General features: G+C 48.9%; 1 protein-coding gene across 1 annotated transcript; it reads right to left on the reverse strand.

Moving 5' to 3' along the window:
• Positions 1-6,649: 6,649 nt before the first annotated feature.
• On the reverse strand, positions 6,650-17,109 carry Pomp (proteasome maturation protein). Its single transcript, XM_006979623.4, has 6 exons — positions 16,971-17,109; positions 14,992-15,089; positions 12,978-13,038; positions 12,436-12,537; positions 8,775-8,868; positions 6,650-6,818 (listed from the first exon to the last, which is right to left on the reverse strand). The coding sequence occupies exons 1-6, from the start codon at positions 16,971-16,973 to the stop codon at positions 6,751-6,753; spliced, it is 426 nt and encodes a 141-aa protein (XP_006979685.1). The 5' UTR covers positions 16,974-17,109; the 3' UTR covers positions 6,650-6,750.
• Between the last annotated feature and the right edge of the window lie 3,928 nt (positions 17,110-21,037).

The raw sequence follows: 21,037 nt of genomic DNA on the forward strand, positions 1-21,037 counted from the left end.
GGGACTAAATTTGATGACTACAATTTCCTTGCTTTTATTTGTAAGAACTGTTCAAAGTTACAGCTTTAATGGTTTATGGAGTCGCCACTCCCTACGGTTACTAAGCTCAACCTGCAAACAGACTGAAAAGTGCTGGGCTGTGCACCTTTCAAGTTGATTATTTTGTTTCCAGGGGTTATTCACACCTTCCATTTTTCTTTTCTTTTCCTGTGTGTGCAGGTGCGTGTGTACGTGTTTGTGCCTGTGGAGACCACGAGGTAACTGGCTGTTGTTTCTCAGACACCACCTACTCTGGTGTCTTGAGAATTGTCTCTGTCTGTCTCCTCTCCAAGGAGCCTGGGCTGGCTGGCCAGTGAGTCTCCACCTCCCCAGAGTTGGGACTCCAAGTCACACTGCCGGGCTGGCTTTTAATATGAGTTCTGAGGGACTGAACTCAGGGCTTCCTGTTGGCAAGGCAAGCACTGTTACTGACTGAGCTCTGTCCCAGCCCCTTTTCCACATTTTTCTTTTTCTTCCTTTCTTCCTTTCTTCCTTTCTTCCTTTCTTCCTTTCTTCCTTCCTTCCTTCCTTCCTTCCTTCCTTCCTTCCTTCCTTCCTTCCTTTCTTTCTTTCTTTCTTTCCTTCCTCTCCCCTCCCCTCCCCTCCCCTCTCCTCCTCCCTCCCTCCCTCTCTCTCTTTAAATTTAACTTCCTTATTGATTCTTTGGGAGTTTCACATCATGCACCCCAATTCCACTCACCTCCTGTAGCACAAATTCTATCTGGTCTTTATAATAAAAACCCAGAGTCGGATGTCAGGGTGCAAGCTGAAAGAACAGAGCAGCCAGCCACTAGAAAGACTTCTTACCTCCAGGAATCCTCAGACTGAAAGGGGTTGAGCTCCTGTCTCCACCCTGCCTTATCACTTCCTCTCTCCACTCAGCTCTATCACTTCCTGTTTCCTCCTCCCAAGTGCTTTGATTAAAGGTGTGTGCCACCACTGCCTGGCCTCTAGTGGCTAGCTCTGCACTCTGATCTCCAGGCAAGCTTTATTTGTTAAAGCACAAACAAAATACCAACATATTTCCCCCTTTTTGTCTAAAATAAAAAGAATATAATAATTCATACAAGTAAAACTATATATAATAAGTACAATAACCATATAATATATATAAGCAATAATTACATTAACAATGTCTAGACCATTAACAATTGACAAATTCAGAGAAAATATTCCGTATCTATCCTATCTTGGTGAGTCCAAAAGTTTGTACCTAATTTACTTTCTATTCTAATTTTCAGTACCAAAACTATCTTTTAATGTCTCTCAACCTTATACACTTCATACCTCTTTAGTGAATTTCTTTTCTGAGTCTGGTAACAAGGAAAACTATAACTATAAAATCTTCAATTCCATCAGAGACCTGAAAAGGAAATAATACTATCCGAGTAAACAGGAAGTGCAAGCAAGCAACTTCTAAAAAATGTGAGAAATGACAGAAACAGCTGGCTGCCTGAACAGTCACCCAAGTTTCCTCTGTAACACTGGGGCATCCATCCTCAGCCCACTGGCCTAGCATATCTGACCGCACAGTCAGCACCTCCCAGCCCCCCATTCCCTCCCCTCACCCCTGCAGTGCAGCCATACAAAAGAAAACAAAAAACAAAGCGAGCAAACAAAAACAAGAACAAACTAAACAAGAAAAACGAAAAACCTCTTCGCTTTCCCTTCTCCAACACCTCCTCATTCGCCCTGGTCCTCTACCACATTTCAGAGTTGTGCGTAATGACACAGATGTCATGATGTTTCCTATAATCTGAGAAAAAGCACTTGATGGTTTACAAAGTCCATTCTCTACCAACCTGTTATAGTCTTAGTCATTTCCCACACGTGACAGACGAGGAAGGGAAGTCTCGGGGACATTTGGGTGGACTGTGATCCTTCTACGATAGCAGTCTATGCAGACGGCCTGGACGCTAAGATGAACACTAAGACGTGTCAGTCACTGCTGGGGCGTGCATGCTCGTATCCAAAAGCAAGAACTGCACAATGAGCAGCGTGAAGAACCCATGAAAACCGCATCAGCAGGGATGGGGGTGTGCTCAGTGGCAGGGCACTTGCCTACCGGGTGCAAGGCCCTGTATTGGATCCCAACACTGCAAATGGGCAAAAATGCATCCCCACAACCTTAGCTGTCCTCACCTCAGCAGTCAGTCCACAGTGACTACCTGTTTTCAAGAGTAGACATGATTTTTTTTAAAGTCACAACTCTCATCTTTATTTCTTAAAATGTATTTATTATTTATGTGCATTGGTTTTTGCCTGCATGTATGTATGTCTGTGTGAGGGTGTCAGATCCCCAAAATTGGAGTTAGAGTTTTGAGTTGTCATGTGGGTGCTGGGAATTGAACCCAGGTCCTCTTGAATAGTAGCCAGTTCTCTTAACCACTGAGCCAGTCTTCCAGCCCTCTATAGGATGATCTTAATACACCTAAGGGTCAATAGATAGCTTCTTGGATGAACAGAAACCTACGTTTAGTGTAGAGTTTTGAGGGATTCGACTGCTAGTCCAGGGTCAAAAATAGATCATGAGTAAATGCAGCCACCTCCAACATGTCTGTCTGAAGAGGCATTAAATATGATGCTGAGGTTTGAGATACAGAGTTGATGGAATGGGGGAATATACTCAGATGGAAATGAAGTTCACAGTCAAAGCAGAAGAGTTGGGGTAGCGGGTGTTAATGGAGCTGGGAAACATGAGAGAGACAAGTATGTTTTTCCCATGTATTGACTCTAGATTTACATGTGAAAAAGAGGAAGTATTTGAATGTAGGCAGGGAGAGGAGGGGGCAAGACAAGAATATGAAAGACTCTGAGACACTGCACTAAATGTCATGATCAAACCTACCATCTTAAAACGTGTCAATACGCAAATAGTACAAATTTTACAAGGAGCTGGGTGGTGGTGGTGCACACCTTTAATCCTAGCACTCAAGAGGCAGAGGCAGGTGGATCTGAGTTCAAGGCCAGCCTAGGCTACAGAGTGAGTTCTAGGACAGCCAGGGCTATGCAGAGAAACCCTGTCTCAAAAAATAGGGGCTGAAGAGATGGCTCAGAGGTTAAGAGGACCTGGGTTCAATTCCCAGCACTCTATGTTCACAGCTCTATGGTCATGACCATCTGTAACTTGGTGCAGGGGATCCATCACTCTCTTCTGGCCTCCTCAGGTACTGCACACACATGGTGCACATACACACAAACAGGCAATCACTCATACATACCAAAGGAAGAAAATGCTCCTGTGGTTCAGCAGGAGAGAAAAAGGTGGGTTGTCTCACATCTCCTGAACAGGCTCTTGTCTTCGGAGAGGAACACTTGTTTCCAGGATATGACCACCCAACACTCACATCATAATTGTACAACCACCCATGACTTTCTTCACAATCTTTTCATCCATCTCTCTACAGCACCATTTTAGCTCAATGGCTTGTAACCTATGCTCAAAGTTCAAAAATATGAATGTCTTGCCTTGAGACCCAGTCACAAGATTTTATTCCAAGATATTGCAGCGACTGCTTTAGTTTATTACCATCTGTTACCTATTGCTGTTGACCTTTTACTTTGTAAATTAATTATCAACTAATGTACTTTGTAAATTAATAATAATCTTTTAATTTGTAAATTATCACAGGCATAGTTTTTGGGGAAAAACAGAGTTAGGTAATGTCCTCAGTTCAGACATCCACTAGAGGTCCTGGAATGGGTCTCCATGGACCAAGGGACTGATGGGTCACTAAATGAAGAGCTTGATAACAAGGGTAGATAGAGCCTTGGGCTCAGTGTTCTTCTAAAGATGCCTTGCTCTGGATATCTAAATTCAGTAGAGCCCCATGGGCTCTTGCAATCTCCTTTGAAGCTAACCCAGGGCTGGCGAGATGGTTCCTCGGGAAAGCGTGCTTGCCAAGACCCGGAAGGCAGGAGAGGACTGACTCCTACAAGCTGTCCTCTGGCCTCCACAGACGCTGTGGCACACACATAAGCAGCAATACATTTAAAAGATGTTTTTGAGAACTTCATGCAGTATGTTTTGATCAAACTCAACACCCCCAAATTCCTCCCCAGACCTACTGTCTCCACCCTTACCTCCCTACCCAACCAACTTCAGGCTTGTTTGCTTGATTTAAACCCTTGGAGTTCAATGTTTCCCAGCTACTCTTGGGAGTAGAGTCCGCCCTGGAGTGTGGTGCTCCCAGCAGGGGCCACACCCCACCTACCTCCACACCAGGATCGTCTGTCTGACTTGAGTTGGCACAGGCCTGTTCATGCTTCCCAGTTCCTGTGCACAACTGCACCGTTTTGTCCAGAAACACTGTTTCTTTCCTTGAAGATGTCAGAGGTGGTGGGCACGACCCCCAGTAAAAATAAAGGGGGGCCACACCCACTGCGTAGGGACTAATGAAAAGGCAGCAAGCCTAGCTGCAGTTCTGGGGCAGGAGTGAACACACGTGTACGGTCAAAGGGAAATGTCGTGTGCTAAACCCCGGTTCCGAGTGCTTCTCGCACTCCTATTGTGTAAGCTTCTCCTTTATCCCGAATGCTATGGTGAATTTTAATCAAATACTAACACTGTGGTCCTCGCTCCCCCAACCTCAATTCCCCTGAGGGAGAGGGGCTGTGAGTTAATAATGAGCTTCCACAGAAATCCCTCAGGAGCAACTGATGCTCTCAGCCCCTTCCTCCCGGCTGTTTATCTGTCCTTCAGGATGTCCTTTTTAGCAAAGGACAGTATTGTGAGCTATGCTTGCAAATCACTGAACCTGAGGGGGCACAGGAAACCGTTTGTACCCGGTCTGTCGTCAGCACAACCCACAGTGGAGTACTCACGATCGATGCCTGACTCGGGGCAGTGTTATAGGACAGAGCCCTTACCTGGCCCTAACTCCTTGTCGACACTCAAAAAAGAGTGGAATTACAGGACAGCCTGTCAGTGTATGCCAGAGAATCACTCGGTGTTGGAAGTACTGAGTACAGAGCCCTTTTCCAGCAGATCTGGAACCTTCCCGTAAAGAGCCTTGAACGTGAAGACTGGTAATCAGAAGCAGAACGGTAGCAAGAAAAACATGAAACCGTTCTCCAACACCGTCAGAGCATCTAAGAGGCAAACTGCAGAGGGATATGCGAATTTCAAGGAACCCAAATGATGTCCCAACTCCAAACAAGCACCGTGGACTCCAGACTGGGATCCACCAGCACACTTTGCTTCTCAGCTTTAGACTATTCATCGGCAGCTTTCTCAGGACACAGAAGGCTACCATTTTAATATAAATGAGGAGTCTTCAATGCAGGGTGAGCCAGGCGGCAGTGGCGGGTGGTGATGGTGCACACCTTTAATCCCAGCACTCAGGAGGCAGAGGCAGGCGGATCTCTGAGTTCGAGACCAGCCTGGTCTACAGAGTGAGTTGCAGGACAGCCAGTTGCAGGACACAGAGAAACTCATGTCTTGAAAAACAAAACAAAAATAAATAAAAACCAAGACATTCTTTGTGTCATTTGACCACAAACTAACACAACTTGTGCACTGCACACGTCCAGCTGCACTCCCCATTTCATCCATCCGTCCACGCCAGCAGCAGCAGCCCAGACTAAAAGTTGACACCCAAACTATCTGCAGACATTGTATTCCTAAAAAGTCAATAACCAAAATATGTCAGAACTAGTAAAAAAAAAAAAAATGATCCATTTACTAATGTTCTGAAAAATTTGGGGGTGGGGGTGGGTTGTTTTTAGACAAGGTCTCACTATATATCTCTGACTGGTCTGGACCTACATACACACCAGGCTGGCCTCAAACTCAGAGATCCCCCTGCCTCTGCCTCCCCGGTGCTGTGATTAAAGGTGTGCGCCACTAGTTTTTATAGACCATGAACAATATTTTTAAGAACCATCATGCTGAAATTATATTTAAGTAAAGTAGTATGGAATTACTCATGGATGTAAAATAGGAATATTCTAATAATTTAAAAACAAGTTAGTATCTTGATATGTAACTTAGGGGCATACTTTTCTTCAACAGAACATTGCTTGGTAATCTAAAATACAAAGTAAATCTATGAAAGACAATAGTTCAATCTACATGCCCTGGTTGCTCTAATTTCTCATATAAAGACCCAACTCTCTCAACTTCAACTCTTCAGCATGCGAGAGTACTTAGCTGTAACTCGAAGGTGCAAGCACCACGCTACAGGGCAGAGCTGCCTCGGCCCTGGGTCTGCCACCCAACCTGGTCACAAATGTGAAGGCGGCCCGGGAACTCCGCAGGCTCCAATACTGATACCGAGCCAGGCGGTGGCGCACGCCTTTCATCCCGGCACCCGGGAGGCAGAGGCAGGCGGAGCTCTGTGAGTTCGAGGCCAGCCTGCGCTAGATAAGACTAGCTAGAGAGACTGTCTCAAAAAACAAAAAAATAAAACAAAAACACCCAACAAAAACTCTATCTAAAATAAAGTTTACAGAAAGAGGAGAAAGCAGGCTGAACCGGACGCTGTGGAGTTGTAACATTTAGGACAAACACGTTTTCAGAACCCGGGAACCTGGGCTTTGCTGTAGCCTGAGCTCAGAAGCCACCTGCAGGCTTTCAACCAACTCACGAGCCCACACTAAAGAGCCAGCATTGCAAATGACCGAGCAATCTCGTCAGTACTTTAATGTGTACGTCAGACTGAGGGAGGCAGCTACACATTGCTCTTCCGTGGTTCCCGCACGGCGCCCGCTCTACAGCAAGCCCAGCTTGTACTCCACCATCAAGTGTGGCTCGCCCATCAGTTCACTCTGGGATGGATCTGCAAAGAAACAAAAACAGATTCCGGAAATGACTCTTCAGACACGGATGCTAAGGTCCGGGGTCAGCATATGAGAATCTGTGACAGTCAAAACCAACCCAGTGTGACAACAGGCAGGCTGTCTGAGGCTGGAGTGGAGGGAACTTGGGGTGTGCAATAAAACAATTCTATATCTTGATTGAGGGGATCCAGCTACACACATCTGTAAAGGACAGAACTGTCCACCTAAAAATGGGTCCATCCAATAGCATATCAATCCTATCTCAATGTAAGTGACTTAAAAAGAAAAAAAAAAAAACAGGGCTGGAGAGATGGCTCAGCAGTTAAGAGCACTGGCTGCTCTTCCAGAGGACCCAGGTTCAATTCCCAGAACCCACATGGAGGCTCAGAACTGTCTGTAACTCCCACTGTAGGGGATCTGGCACCCTCCTCACACAGACATACATACATACATACATACAGGCAAAACACCAATGCATATAAATCTCTCTCTTTTCTTTTCTTTTTTATTTTTTTGGAGACAGGGTTTCCCTGTGTAGCCCTAGCTGTCCTAGAACTCACTCTGTAGACAAGGCTGGCCTTGAACCCACAGAGATTCTCCTGCCTCTGCCTCTTGAGTGCTGGGAATAAAGGTGTGTGCCACCACAGCCCAGCTATAAATAAATCTTTAAAAAGGAAAGAAAACAATTTTTTTTCCCAAAGTTCTGGTGCTTCTGATGGCTTTTCACCTAAGAACTATTTACATTGCAAAAACTTTTTTTTTTAATGATTTATTTTATGTGCATTGGTATTATGCCTGCATGTATGTCTGTGTGAGGGTGTCAGATCCCCTGGAGCTGGAGTGACTGACAGTTGTGATCGGCCATATGGGTCTTGGGAACTGAACTCAGGTCCTCTGGAATAGCAGCCAGAGCTCTTAACCACTGAACCTTTCTCTAGCCTCTGCAAAAACATTTTATCTTTTCCATCTTCTGCCCATCACAGACACACAACAGAAACCAGAATTCTAAAGCACCTTAAACCCTGCCATCAGAGTTAGAGACTGGAAAGCTGTACTGGACTGTGGCAAGGCACTGAAAGCCTTTGACAAACCCTGTCCACCGGGCTCCCTGGACGGCCTCCACCCTCTCACCACCCACCGAGCTCAATGCACCAAACCTACAGTGTGCACAATGAGAAACTGGCGGATGCGGGGCGGAGGGGGCTTTGTGAAGCAGTGGAGTCCGAGTATGCCCACTAGTTAGCTTTCCGCTCCACCTCGGAACGCGCTGACTCTAAGGGTCAGTCATCACTCACTGAAACAGGACGCACCCAGCAGCAAGGCATCAGCCCGCAAGTTAGGAGATGTACGCTGAGCTCCCATGAGACACTAGAAGCCTTCCCTGGAGTGGGAGTTCACTCACCGTAAGGGGGTGGGGGCACCTCGAAAAGCCCAGTTTTAACTTCCCTGGTGCTGTCATAAAATGCACAGAACCGAGCTGGCCAACACTCCCTGAGGAGACCAAGCTGCAGTCGGGGCAGTGCAGGGAAGCGGGGTGTGCCGGAGGCCACTCACTGATGAACAAGAAAGACTTGTTCATCAAGGAAGTGCTATGCAATGAATTAATGCAGCGCAGGGAGACACCAGGTAGCCATGGCAGTCCTCAGCTACCCCATCTGTGCATGCACAGTTCCCAACCAAGGAACGCCACCCTAAGCGCACTACAGCGGTCTCACCACGGTGGACGTGAGCTCCCTCCACAGGGGACCTTTGCAGCTAACTTCTACCTCACAGAGAGAGGCAGAGAATGAACATAAAAAAGACGTTCTCAAGCTCATTTCGTGATCTTCTGAGACATGAAATAGGGCCGGGAATAAATACAAATGACTGACCAGCCTGATTTCCCTGGGGACAGTGACTGCTGTCTGCTGTCACTCTGTTCAGTATAGGTGCCGTAAGTGTTGAGTGTCACTCACCGTTAAGAATATCCTCAAAACCAATGGTCTCTTCATTGCCCCTCAGAATATCCAGGGACAGGTTTGAGCTTGGAAGGAATGGAAGGCGCTGGACCTGGGGGAGAAGAGAAAAGGGCAGCCTCAGAAAAATCGAGGGAAAGGCAGACTGCGTGCCGTAATCCCATGCTCTTCCGCCCTCTATCTGAAAAATTTACTAATAACTAAGTGAAAGTGCCATTTAGCCAGTGGGGAAAAATAATTTACATTTTAGGTACAGACGAAGTTTTAAAGTGTTTGGCACTGGAACAGTAACCTGCCACATCTGCCTGTGTTTATTCCACTAACTAACCCACCATGTCTACCTGTGTTTATTCCACTAACTAACCCACCATGTCTACCTGTGTTTATCCCACTAACTAACCCACCATGTCTACCTGTGTTTATTCCACTAACTAACCCACCATGTCTGCCTGTGTTTATTCCACTAACTAACCCACCATGTCTACCTGTGTTTTGGGGTGTTGCTTCTGTTCGGGAAAACTTTAGCACACACCACGTGATTGTTGTGGGGTATCTGTACACTGTGTGAAGATGGACTGCTGTGTAATAAAGAGCTGAATGGCCAGCAGCGAGGCAGGAGGTGCAGGTGGGACTTCCGGACAGAGCGAGCTCTGGGAAGAAGAAGGGCAAGTTGCCGCCAGACGCAGAGGGAACAGGGCACGCAGGAGGAGAGGTAACAGCCGTGAGTCACGTGGCAGTGCGTAGATGAACAGAAATGGGCTAATTTAAGTTATGAGAGCTAGTTAGAAACAAGAAACTACGCTAAGGCCAAGCTTTCATAATTAACAGGAAGTCTCCGTGCCATTATTTGGGAGCCGGCGGGACAGAGAAGATTCATTACATGTGCTGAAAAGCAAAGCCAACTCCCAGAGCCCAACACCACACCTCACTCAGCAGAGAGACCCCGTTCCCGAGGATCGGAGGTGAGGGAGCCTTTCCATGCTGTTCTGCGCCGCTCAGAGCAAAGGTAAACATAACCTCTTCAACCGCAGTGGGGACCGGAAATGCAGACCAAGCTCACCTAGGAGGCTTTTATGCCAATGTGACCTCCTGCCACGCGCTAACGGCAGGTGTAGACTGGTAATCGCGTGAGGCGGTGGCGAAAGCACGGGCCGTGCGGGAGAAGCCTCCGGATTCCCATTCTGACCATCACTGGCCCAATCGCATAGCTCTGGACCAGTGACCTGAGAGCCGGGACCCAGACGGGGTGTGCTGCGCAGCCTGCACACTGCCATCACAGGCCGTGCTCAGCACACTCAGGTGGGCCAGACGCAGTCTCCAGCTGCAGATCACGGCACACTCTACCCAGGCCGAGGTAGTCAGCAATGAATGACGCCAGGACTGAAACCCATCACCCTCTGCAGAGGCGCTTTAGGGAGACCCACCCCCTCCACTCAGAGTGAAGACGCTCTTCTCAAATGCCAACGGCCTACAGTGTTATTTGGTCTTTACAATGTGAAAGATGTCATTCAAAACCAAGAGAGAGGAAGCACGCAGAAGAGAGAAGAAAGAGGAAGACGCTTTAAATGGAGAAGAGAGCGAAGGGTCTGAGAGGCAGTGAGGGCGGGACAAGTGTGGAAAGCGGGGCCTGCAAAATACAAGGAAAGGACCAGGAACAGGGCTCATGCACTGAGCAAAGCCTTTCGACAAAACGGTACTAAAAGCTCTGGCCACCCATTTTACTACGTGTCCCTTCCCACGGCAGACAGAACTGGGGAAGGGCGCTAACAGTTCTGTGCCAACAGTTCCACGGACTCTTGAGAACAGCCGTGCTGTTCTGACTGCCTTTCCATTTCAAAGCAGCATGGAGCTGAGGGCACTGGCTGCTCTTCCGGGGAAACCGGGCTCCCAGCACCTATGTGGAGGCTCAGAACAGCTTCTAACTCAGCTCCCAGGGGATCTGGCCTCTGTGATCACCAAACACACACGGTTCATAGACATACATGCAAACACTCACACACGTAAAATAAGACTAAATAAACCACTGGGCGGTGGTGGCGCACGCCTTTAATCCCAGCACGCGGGAGGCAGAGGCGGGAGGATCTCTGTGAGTTCGAGGCCAGCCTGGTCTCCAAAGCGAGTTCCAGGAAAAAAAAAGACTAAATAAACCTTAAACAACAAATGTGCTTCAGAACGTTACTCTTGAGTGTCTGGATTAGATGGTACATCCACACTCAGACTCGGCCATTCTCACTTAAAGCCAGTTCAGAGTCGTCTTCTTGCAAAGAAGTACTTAAACCACAAGCCTATAAAATCAACGGCACTCATAGCACAGACCACAAGGCTCAGGATTAGCAGGCCACAGAAAGGAAGCCATGGTAGCAGGAAACAAATGCATGAAAGCCCAAAGTAGGAAGCAGGAAGCTAATCCATCAGGCAAGCTGGGTTTCATCCGGAGGACACAGTGAGGCGCGCACACAGTGAGGTCTGTTTTCCAGGCTCTCTGCGGGGAGAGCAGGGGGCTGAGAGGAGCAGGGTGAGAATCACTGCAGTACAACAGTCAGGCAGATCTAGTAAGGACCAGACATCGGGGCGTGGGGGTGACATGGCTGTGAGCAAGGCCACCAGGGCTAATGCCTGCCTCAGGCACAAGCCTGCTCCATCAGGACGTAGGGAGTGACGAGCTACTCGGCCCAGCCCAAGTGAAATCCAGGGGCCTGTGGCCTTCCAACCAGAGAAGCTGCAGGTCCACAGGCTAGAACGACTGTAGTACATGTGCACATGAGTAACAGAGCACCCGGCAGGGAACGGCGAGGGAAGAGCAGGGAGGGCACTTCAGGGAACCGCCCGAAGGAACCACGCACGGCTGGAGGGGGGTTCCGGAGAGAACCGGGACATGGGTTCGAGTCTTCAAAAATCACGGGGGGTGGAAGGAGCTTAGGGGCCAAACGCCACAGTGTTCAGGTAAAAATGGGGTGAGAAGACGTCTGCACTGTTCGGGAGCCGGAAGACACGGGCACAGAGGAAGAGGAAGCAAGTGAACAGACAGGAAAACAAGGGCTGCCAGCAGCTGAACCTGCAGAAGCCGACGAGAGACAAGACATCAGCACGAGGCGTGAGGACACCTGTAACCGCAGCACACAGCAGGCACAGGCAGGCAGATCTCGGGGAGTTCAAGGCCAGCAAGGTCTACAAAGCAAGTTCCAGGCCAGTTAGAGTTACATGGTGAGACCCTATCTCAAAACTAACTAATTAATTAGGGATTGATACAATTTTTAGGACAAGATTTGAATATGTGTAACCACTGATGAGCCAAGAAGCAAGAGAAGCCAAAGGTGTCTACTGATGACGGGTAGTTGATCCCGGAAGTAGTGTGACGCAGTGGAAGCCAGAACGCAGGCAGCAGGGGACAGTTCTCACAGGCAGAAGGACATTGCACACAGCTACTCCTTAAGCAATAGGTAACCCAGAGGGCAGAGAAACACAGAGGCAGACAGTTGCATCTTCAGACACTGTGTCTGTAACATGAAGACATTCGCCATCTAACAAGTTTCCTCCAGGAAGTAGGAAGCAGGGTCACGCGTGACAGAGGGAAGCAGACCAGGCTGTGAGGGAACAAGGGAAGCAGCGTCTAGACAGGCGTCACGAAAGCGCCAGCCCACGTGGGACAGAGGACACTCACCTGCTGTACTGCCTTGAACTCCATCTGTAACTTCAGGGGGGCAAACAGACCCTGGATGTTCCTCAGGGTGGAAAAGTTCATCTTGTCTTGGTTAAGCTGGAACTAGAGGGACAGAGCAAGTGTAACCCAGGTGCTTGTCACAAATGCCCCAATGCCGGTCTGCAAGCACCACACTGGAACCGACAATGACGACACAAAGTGCACCTGCTAATTTCTCCCGGATAAACCCCGTAACATTCACGTCTGCCCATCTGTGTGAGTGGTGTGTGCTTGTGTGGTGTGCGCATGTGTAGATGTGAGCCCGCACAATGAGGCCAGGGTCAACACCAGGTCTCTTCGTCAACAGTTCCCCATCTTATTTTTTGAGACATGGTCTCTCACTGAACCCGGGGCCTATGGATTCAGTAGGATCTGCCTGTCTCCCCTCCCTCATCCAGAAATGGTACCCAAAGGTCTTCTAGCGTGGACTCTAAACAAGTGCCCATACCTACTTCTATTTTCTAGCAGAGGATAAGAAAGAAAGACACAGGTAACATACTCACATTTTTTTCTGATAATTCAAGAGGGTGACTGGGCAAAAGTTCATTTTTCACAGAAGAAAACCTAAAGGGAAAAAAACAAACTATTCAACAGGAGATTCTACATCATTCTCTACCACAGTTCGAAGCTGCAGGTGTAACTGTAGTGTCAGGGCATGGGGTGGGCTCAGTGGGTGAGCATCAGCTAGCCAGAGGCCCAGGGCACGAGCCCCAACACCCCCAAGGCTGTGATTGTGCAACAGAAGTGTGCCAAGGAGTTTTCTGGAAGTGAGAACCTTGTTCTCGTAGTGATGGCGCCACTCAGTACAGGAACAGACATCTTCATTAAAATACACAGAACTTTAATCCCAGCACTCGGCGACAGAGGCAGGCAGATCTCTGTGAGTTTGAGGCCAGCCTGGTCTACAGAGTGAGTTCCAGGACAGCCAGGACTGTTACACAGAGAAACCCTGTCTTAAAACACATAGAACTATGAATGAGCAGACAGTCATAGTAAAAACGCACCTGCTACAGACAATGGGACTCGAAATTTCAATTACCAGTGGGGGCTTCCAGACACGGATACTAACTCACATCCTCTGTCCACAGTAAAGTTGATGGTAATGCCACTGGAAAACTGCAGGAAAGCTTTACACATTTTTACATTTAACTAGTCCACAGAGTTTCATTTTTATTTTTATGTCTTTCGTGGGTTCTCATGTAAGTCTTCTCATAGAAAGTTTTCAACTGTTTTAAAGAATTTGCTCAGCATGTGTTCACCGTCACTGCCACTCTGACATGCTTTCCTAGGACAGGAGAGCCAAGACTCTTCGATATGCACTGCATCTACATGTACTGAAGATGTGTAAACAACACGGTTAAGGGACCACAGCGAGGACAGACCAGTGGTCACTGTCAGGCCAAGTACTGTCGAAGCCAGGGGCCGGGGGCAGAAGAAACCCTGCAACAGCCGTTCACTGGGCACTGTCTGTGGACAGACAGACCGTCATCAGAGAGACAGACCTGAGCACTGTCTGTGGACAGACAGACCGTCATCAGAGAGACAGACATGAGTACTGTCTGTGGACAGACAGACCGTCATCAGAGAGACAGACATGAGTACTGTCTGTGGACAGACAGACCGTCATCAGAGAGACAGACATGAACACTGTCTGTGGACAGACAGACCGTCATCAGAGAGACAGACCTGAGCACTGTCTGTGGACAGACAGACCGTCATCAGAGAGACAGACATGAACACTGTCTGTGGACAGACAGACCGTCATCAGAGAGACAGACCTGAGCACTGTCTGTGGACAGACAGAACGTCATCAGAGAGACAGACCTGAGCACTGTCTGTGGACAGACAGAACGTCATCAGAGAGACAGACATGAGCACTGTGTGTGGACAGACAGAACGTCATCAGAGAGACAGACCTGAGCACTGTCTGTGAATAGAACGTTATCAGAAAGACAGACCATGAAAACAGCCCTTTGAATGTAGTCTTACTAGCTAATTTGGAAGAAAAGAAGCAACATTACTTTTTCTGATTTTGTTTTTCAGGACACAGTTTTACTGTATAGCTCTGGCTATCCTGGAACTCGCTTTGTAGACCAAGCTGGCCTTGAACTCACAGAGATCCACCTGCCTCTACCTCTGCTTCCCAAGTGCTAGAATTAAAGGTGTACACCACCACCACCCAGGAAGAAGTAACATTTCATGCTGAAGCAAAAATTCCCCAAGACTTGGTTGTGGCTAGCCTATTAATCTCCTTTAAAGTTTTATTTGTTTTTATTTTGTCTGATCCTACCCATCATCCTACAAGGTGCCACACACTTGGAGGACGGCTCCTACTCTGCTGAGATACTCATCCCAATGCAAGGGCCATGTAGGCCTCTTCCTCTCCACGCTCCATCTGAGTGTGTGACGCACTGGAGCCCAAATCTAACATACATGCACAGCCTTTCAAAGAGTCCCTGGGGAGGAGCCCACAGAAGCGTTCATTAGCGCAAGGCCCAGCCACAGCTCCCCACATACCCCTTCCGGAGGAGATCATGACTCTCAAACGGCCCACTCCCTGAGAGCTCTGTAACTGGAATACTGTCCTTCAGCTGCGACCCAAGGCCTCTGGCGTTCTACAAGACAAAGTCGCACAGCAGTTAGAGATGACAAGTAAGGTCAGTGCCCTCAAGAAGCCGGGATCTACACAGACAGAGCCTTGCGTACTGTGGCAGCCAGCCCACAGGGCACAGTGAGTAATCCCACCTTTGGGGACAGAAGGACTCCCGCTGTCCCTGCTGACTGTGCCAGAAGGGAGAGCTTCTTATATATATATAAAAAATAACATAAAGATACAAACATATAAACAAGCTACAACCAGTCTGAGATGACCGACTAACATAGTAATGAAGTGGCAAAATTTTCAAAGACGGACAGTCATATATTAAAAAAACAAACAAGCCCCAAGTTCCGCCCCAAAATTGACAGTCTAGGAAGGTTTCTGGGAAGATCACGCAGGTTCACTTCTCTGCAGAGAGACCTCCCCTTAGTTTAACGCAGTGTTTAACACAGTGAAGAGGCTGAGGACAGAACACTGGCCCGCTCCTTGGGACAGATCTAGGAACAACAATGAAAGACGGAATTAAGACCTGACACCTAGGAAAATGGGGTCATAGGAACTAAGAGAGGGGGGCTGGTTACCATAAGTAAAATAATGTAAATGCAGCTAACTGAAATGCCGTGAAAAGTTAAAAGCAGCACCCCTGGAACTGACACACTCTCACCTGCCATCTAACACCCCTATCCGAGAAGGCAGCTTTACGACAGACTTAGTTCATCTGTGTATTTATACCTGGCGGCTAGCGGCATGTGGCACCAGCACCCCAGGGTCTTGCCGGAGCCTCACCAATCTCCCAATTCTGCACAGCGAAGGTTTCCCTAAAAAAACTCAACTTCACCGCCAAAACTGCCAAAGACCCCATCTACGCTTCATTAACACCTGAGAAGTAAAGTCCAGGGTCCTGACTCCGCAAAGCAAGAGCCCACACTGCTGCCGGGAAGCCATGGGGGATCGGGATGAGAACCTGCAATCTCACAGAATGCCACCTACTCAGTGACTGCCAGCCAAGCCGACTGCCAGGACCAGCCCCATATGAATACAGCTTTCCCGATGCCAAGTGACATCGCTACCCGCTACATGCTCCTCCTGCAGCTGCTTTAGTGAAAAGTGACGCGGGGAAAAGTTTCTCTATGCACTCTAGAACTGCTGTTCCCATCTTCCCAGTGTCCTTCTGCAAACTATCAGGGCTCCTGAAGGTCCTAGTACAGTGTCGGATAAAAGTGAGTCTACAAAGAGTGCTTCTCACACTCCTTTACAACGGCTAGCGGGAGTGTTGGCCAACACCACAAGCTTTCTGGGCGTGCGTGGGCAACGGGCTGCACGGAGTATCAGGTCTGTGCCGTGGTGACTCAGGAGTCTACTCAAAGAGAAACAGAAAGTGGGAAAGGGGGAGAGAGGGAGTCCAAGCACTAACCAATACGGACAAACCGGGAGCAACAACCGCGCCCCAACACACGGCACAGGGAGAGATGTCTGCAAACCCAGGCTGAGTCGTATAAACGCAACCTGCCGTCGTGGGCAGAGCCTGGGGGCTCCAGTCACCCCGAGGGGGCGGGAGAGTGGCGGTATCCAGCACCCACACAAGGGTCGGCTTTCAGAGGTGCCCTGTGCGTCCGCGCCAACTACCGGGGAAGGGGCGCGCAGGCCTGGGAGGCCCTGGGGACCGAAGCGCGCGGTCCCACGGGAAGCAGCACCCCCCGAGAGCGCGCAGCCGCGGCCGTGCCCACGCCAGGCACCCTTCGGGAGCGCGCAGCCGCGGCCGTGCCCACGCCAGGCACCCTTCGGGAGCGCGCAGCCAGGCTCATCCCGGAACCAGGCACCCGCCGGGGCCGCGCAGCCGCGATCGTGCCCGCGCCACGGACACCCGCCGCGACCACGGGCGTTTGCGCTCACTCACCATCTTGGAAACCGCTCTGCGAAAGCTTCTAAGCCCGCTCCCGTCGGCCGGCCAAGCTGCTCACTTCCGTTTCCGGGGCCGAGCCCCCGCCACATCCGCCGGAAGTGCGTCCGTCCGGCCAGGAAGGAAAGAGGACGTGGGAGGAGCAGGGAGTCTCTCTTTGCCGCGGCTCCCACGCTTACGATCCCGGGGGGAGCCAGGGCCAAGGACGCAGCTAGGGTGTGCGCTGGGCCTGGGCTCGCGTGGACGGCTCGGGATTGGCGTGTGCAGATGCGTAGACTCCCCGGAGGCCGGGCGTGATTGGCCTAAAGTTCTGCAGGTGAAGCAAAAGCCCGACAAGAGGCTTTTACATTTTTCTGAGTCGAAGATCCAAGGCTTGGTGTGGGTAGAACCCAAAGAAAGGAGCAAGCCAGCGTGGGCACTGAGCCACAGCCGCCCGTGGGCTCCAGGGGTCCGGGGTGGGGGTATTATCGAACTTGGGGGTTGGGTTGGGGTGGGGTCGTAACCTTTGTCCCGAGTCAGTTCCGACCTCAATAAGCCAGTTAAAAGCGGAAGGCAGAAAAAGGATATTTAGTGAACGTGGCCACACTGGGAAGACCACAAAGACTTGGGCTCCCTGGGACTAAGTCTTTTTTTCAGTAAAATGTTTACGTGTGTAAACAATTTAAGTCAATGTCATCATAGCTAACGCATATTACAATGGCTCTTAGAACTACATATAAACATGCTGCACAGGGGTCATTTCCTAAATCTTTCCATCAAACTTAGTAATATCTTTAAAATGTGTCTAGTTTGACGGTGAGTATGTGCATCACGTGTGTGCCTGGTGCCCTCACACGCCTTTACAAGGGTAGCAGTATTTGCCAACCCAAGCCTGGGGATCTTCTGGAACTGGAGTTTCAGGTAGATGGTCGTGAGCCACCCTGTGGGTGCTGGGAACTGAAACGAGCCCTCTGTGAGAGCAGCAGGTGCTCTTAACCACTGAGCCATCTCTCCGTGCCCCTTGGCTTGCATTTCGAGAGTGCCGTACAGCATGGAGGACAAGGCAGGTCTGGGCACTTGGATTCTGCAGGCGGAAGCATAGAGAGATAAACGCTGTTGTCCTCTGGCTTTCACCTTGGTATTCCATCTGGGACCACAGCCCATGGGATGGTGGTTCCCCCATTCAGGGTACATAATTTTTAGTTAAAACTATAGAAATGACCTCGCAGATATGCCCAGACTATGTCTCCTACATCAGTGGTTCTCAACCTTCCTGATGCTGCGACCCTTTAATACAGTTCCTCATGTTATGGTGACCCCCCCAACCATAAAATTATTTTCGTTGCTACTTCATAACTGTAATTTTGCTATTGTTAGGAATTGTGTAAGCATCTGATGTGACTCCCCCAATGGGGTCAAGATCCACAGGTGGAGAACTACTGTTAGGTGACTCTAAATCATCTCAAGTTGACAATTAAGATTAACCATTGAGCTGGGCGGTGGTGGCACACGTCTTTAATCCCAGCTTTCTGGAGGCAGAGGCAGACAGATCTCTGTGAGTTGAACAGCCAATGGCAAGGCAGGAGAAAGGATAGGTGGGGCTGGCAGGCAGAGAGAATAAATAGGAGAAATCTGGGAGGAGAGGAGAAGTAGCCAGAGAAGGAGGAGGACTCCAGGAACCAGCCACCCAGCTACACAGCCAGCCATGGAGTATGAGTGAAAGTAAGATTACATAAGTAAGAAAAGGAAAAAGCCCAGAGGCAAAAGATAAATGGGATAATTTAAAGTTAAGAAAAGCTGGCAAGAAACAAGCCAAGCTAAGGCCAAACATTTATAACTAAGAATAAGCCTCCATATGTGATTTATTTGGGATCTGGGTAGTAGGCCCCCTAAAAGACCAAAAACAACCAACAACAGGAAAATTGTAGCATCTCATGTATAAGGAAATTCCTTTTCTTCTTTATAGTTTCATTGTCCAGTACTGGAAAAAAAATGCTCAGCAAATATCAGGCCTGAATCTGTATCACTTGGTGTGTGTGATACAAACCTTAAATGACTGTTCTTGAAATGTTTTCAGTAGCCCACACTGCACACAAACTCACTGTGTATCTGAGCATGAGTGTGCACTCTTAATCCTCCTGTCTCTGTCCCCTGAATCTGGGACTACAGGCATGGGTCATGGTTCCCATTTTTTCTTTTTTTAAACTGCAGTTTTGGGCAGGAGAAAATGAATGGTGGCGTAGGCCACATGTTGACCACTGCTGCTTGACAAAGTCCCAGCATTCCAACATTGCACACCACACTTCTCCAGCACCTTTTTACTTCCGTTTCTAACGATTCCCAAATATCAATGCCTTTCCCTTTGGGGAATTTTGTGCAGGCTTTGGTAAAGAATAAAAATGTGTACAATGGTAGCCTCTCTAAATAATTCTTTGGAACATAATCTCTGCCACCACGGGACCAGGAATTCTATTGTGCCTAATTATTACCAAAACAGGAAAGTTAAGAGACTTACTAGACACATCTGATCCCAAGGATGAACCGCCTAAAACTCAGAGCCTGAGGCCATTAAGGGAAAGAGTTCAGTTACCAAATGTAGAGAAATCAGAATGGTACAGTATAATGAGAAAAGAGTAAGACATGGGTGGGTACCTTCCCTTTGGGGAGCGTCACAAGGGGAACAGGCCCACACCTAAGACTAAGAACTATGAGAGCTAACCTGCCGAAGGAAGCCTCCAACTTGGTTTCTCACCAAAAGCGTGTGGTGCCTTCAACCAAAAGGCTCTCCTGTAGTTCTGGTGGACAACAGCCAGGTGCGGGATACCTTTTTATGTATTGTTCAAAAAGGAGGCTCCAGATGCCCCCCAAACAATACATGTCCTTGCCATTCCTCTTGGTTGTCTTGGCAGCCATCCTGATCCACCCTCAGATTGTGTCAGGGCCCTGTACCCCTCACCCCTGCTCCCCAACCCCAACCCCCACTGACTCCACACATCCTCCTTGGGACCTGAACCCCCCTCAAAGCAAGCCTTTGGCATAATGACCCCGCAGTGGCTACTCTTTCCAAAGACCTGTTCTCACTTTCTAGCACCCACATGGTGGTTCACAAACATCTGTAACTCCACCAGGGGAATCTGACGCCCTCTTGTGGCCACCATGGCCACTGCTAACATCGAAGCTCGAAAGGGGCCTATTGGAGAAGGGATGCCTAAAGGACGCAGGGGCAGAGTGAGAGGGGGTAGAACACAGGTAATATGAAAGCAGGGAAGAGATGCTGGGGTGGGTATGCTTTGATTGACAGATAGGAGGATGGGGGAGAGAAGAGGGTGGAGTCTGGATTAACCAAACAGGCCGTATGAAAAGGCCATACAGAAACCCATTGTCTTGTAGGTCAATTACAAAGTATAAGCTTAAAAAAGAAAAAAGAGTTTGGAGGTATTCTGCATGGCTAGATAAGGCTGCTCTTAGAAGAGGAGAGGAGAGGAGAGGAGAGAGAGAGCGCGCGCGCGAGAGTGAGCCTGGGCCTTGGATAGGCTATTGAAACATTAAAGCCCACTCTTAGTGACACACCTCCTCCGACAACATCATACTTCCTAATCTTTCCCAAACATTTCCACTAACTGGGTACCAAATATTCAAATATATGAGCCTATGGGAGCCATTAGCATTCAGACTGCCACAGTCACCATCTACTTCAAAAGGAAGCTTCTGTGATAAGGGTTGAGAGATGCACTCATCTGTGAGTATAACGATAAATATTTAGGACTTGATTTAATACTGTGTCCATCTAGCAGACTAATAGTAGCAGGATCTTCGCTAGGGCCTTTGACCTACCTAGCTACCTACCTGTCAATGGCGCCAGACCTGAATTCGGTCTTGAGTGGGCCTTAAATCCAAACAAGAGAGTGGTTGGTTACTCCTACACCTCCTATGCCATTATTGCACCGGCAGGCACACCTAGCCTGGCCAGTCACCATTGTGGCTTGCCGGGATCACAGATGGGTAAGGCTGACGATCACTTTTCTCCTCCGGTAGCCTGCATGGAACCTTCCAGTGCTATTAAAGCTAGTGAGTAGAGATGAAGC

This window comes from Peromyscus maniculatus, chromosome 23, assembly GCF_049852395.1.
Source record: "Peromyscus maniculatus bairdii isolate BWxNUB_F1_BW_parent chromosome 23, HU_Pman_BW_mat_3.1, whole genome shotgun sequence".
NCBI classification, from domain to species: domain Eukaryota; kingdom Metazoa; phylum Chordata; class Mammalia; order Rodentia; family Cricetidae; genus Peromyscus; species Peromyscus maniculatus.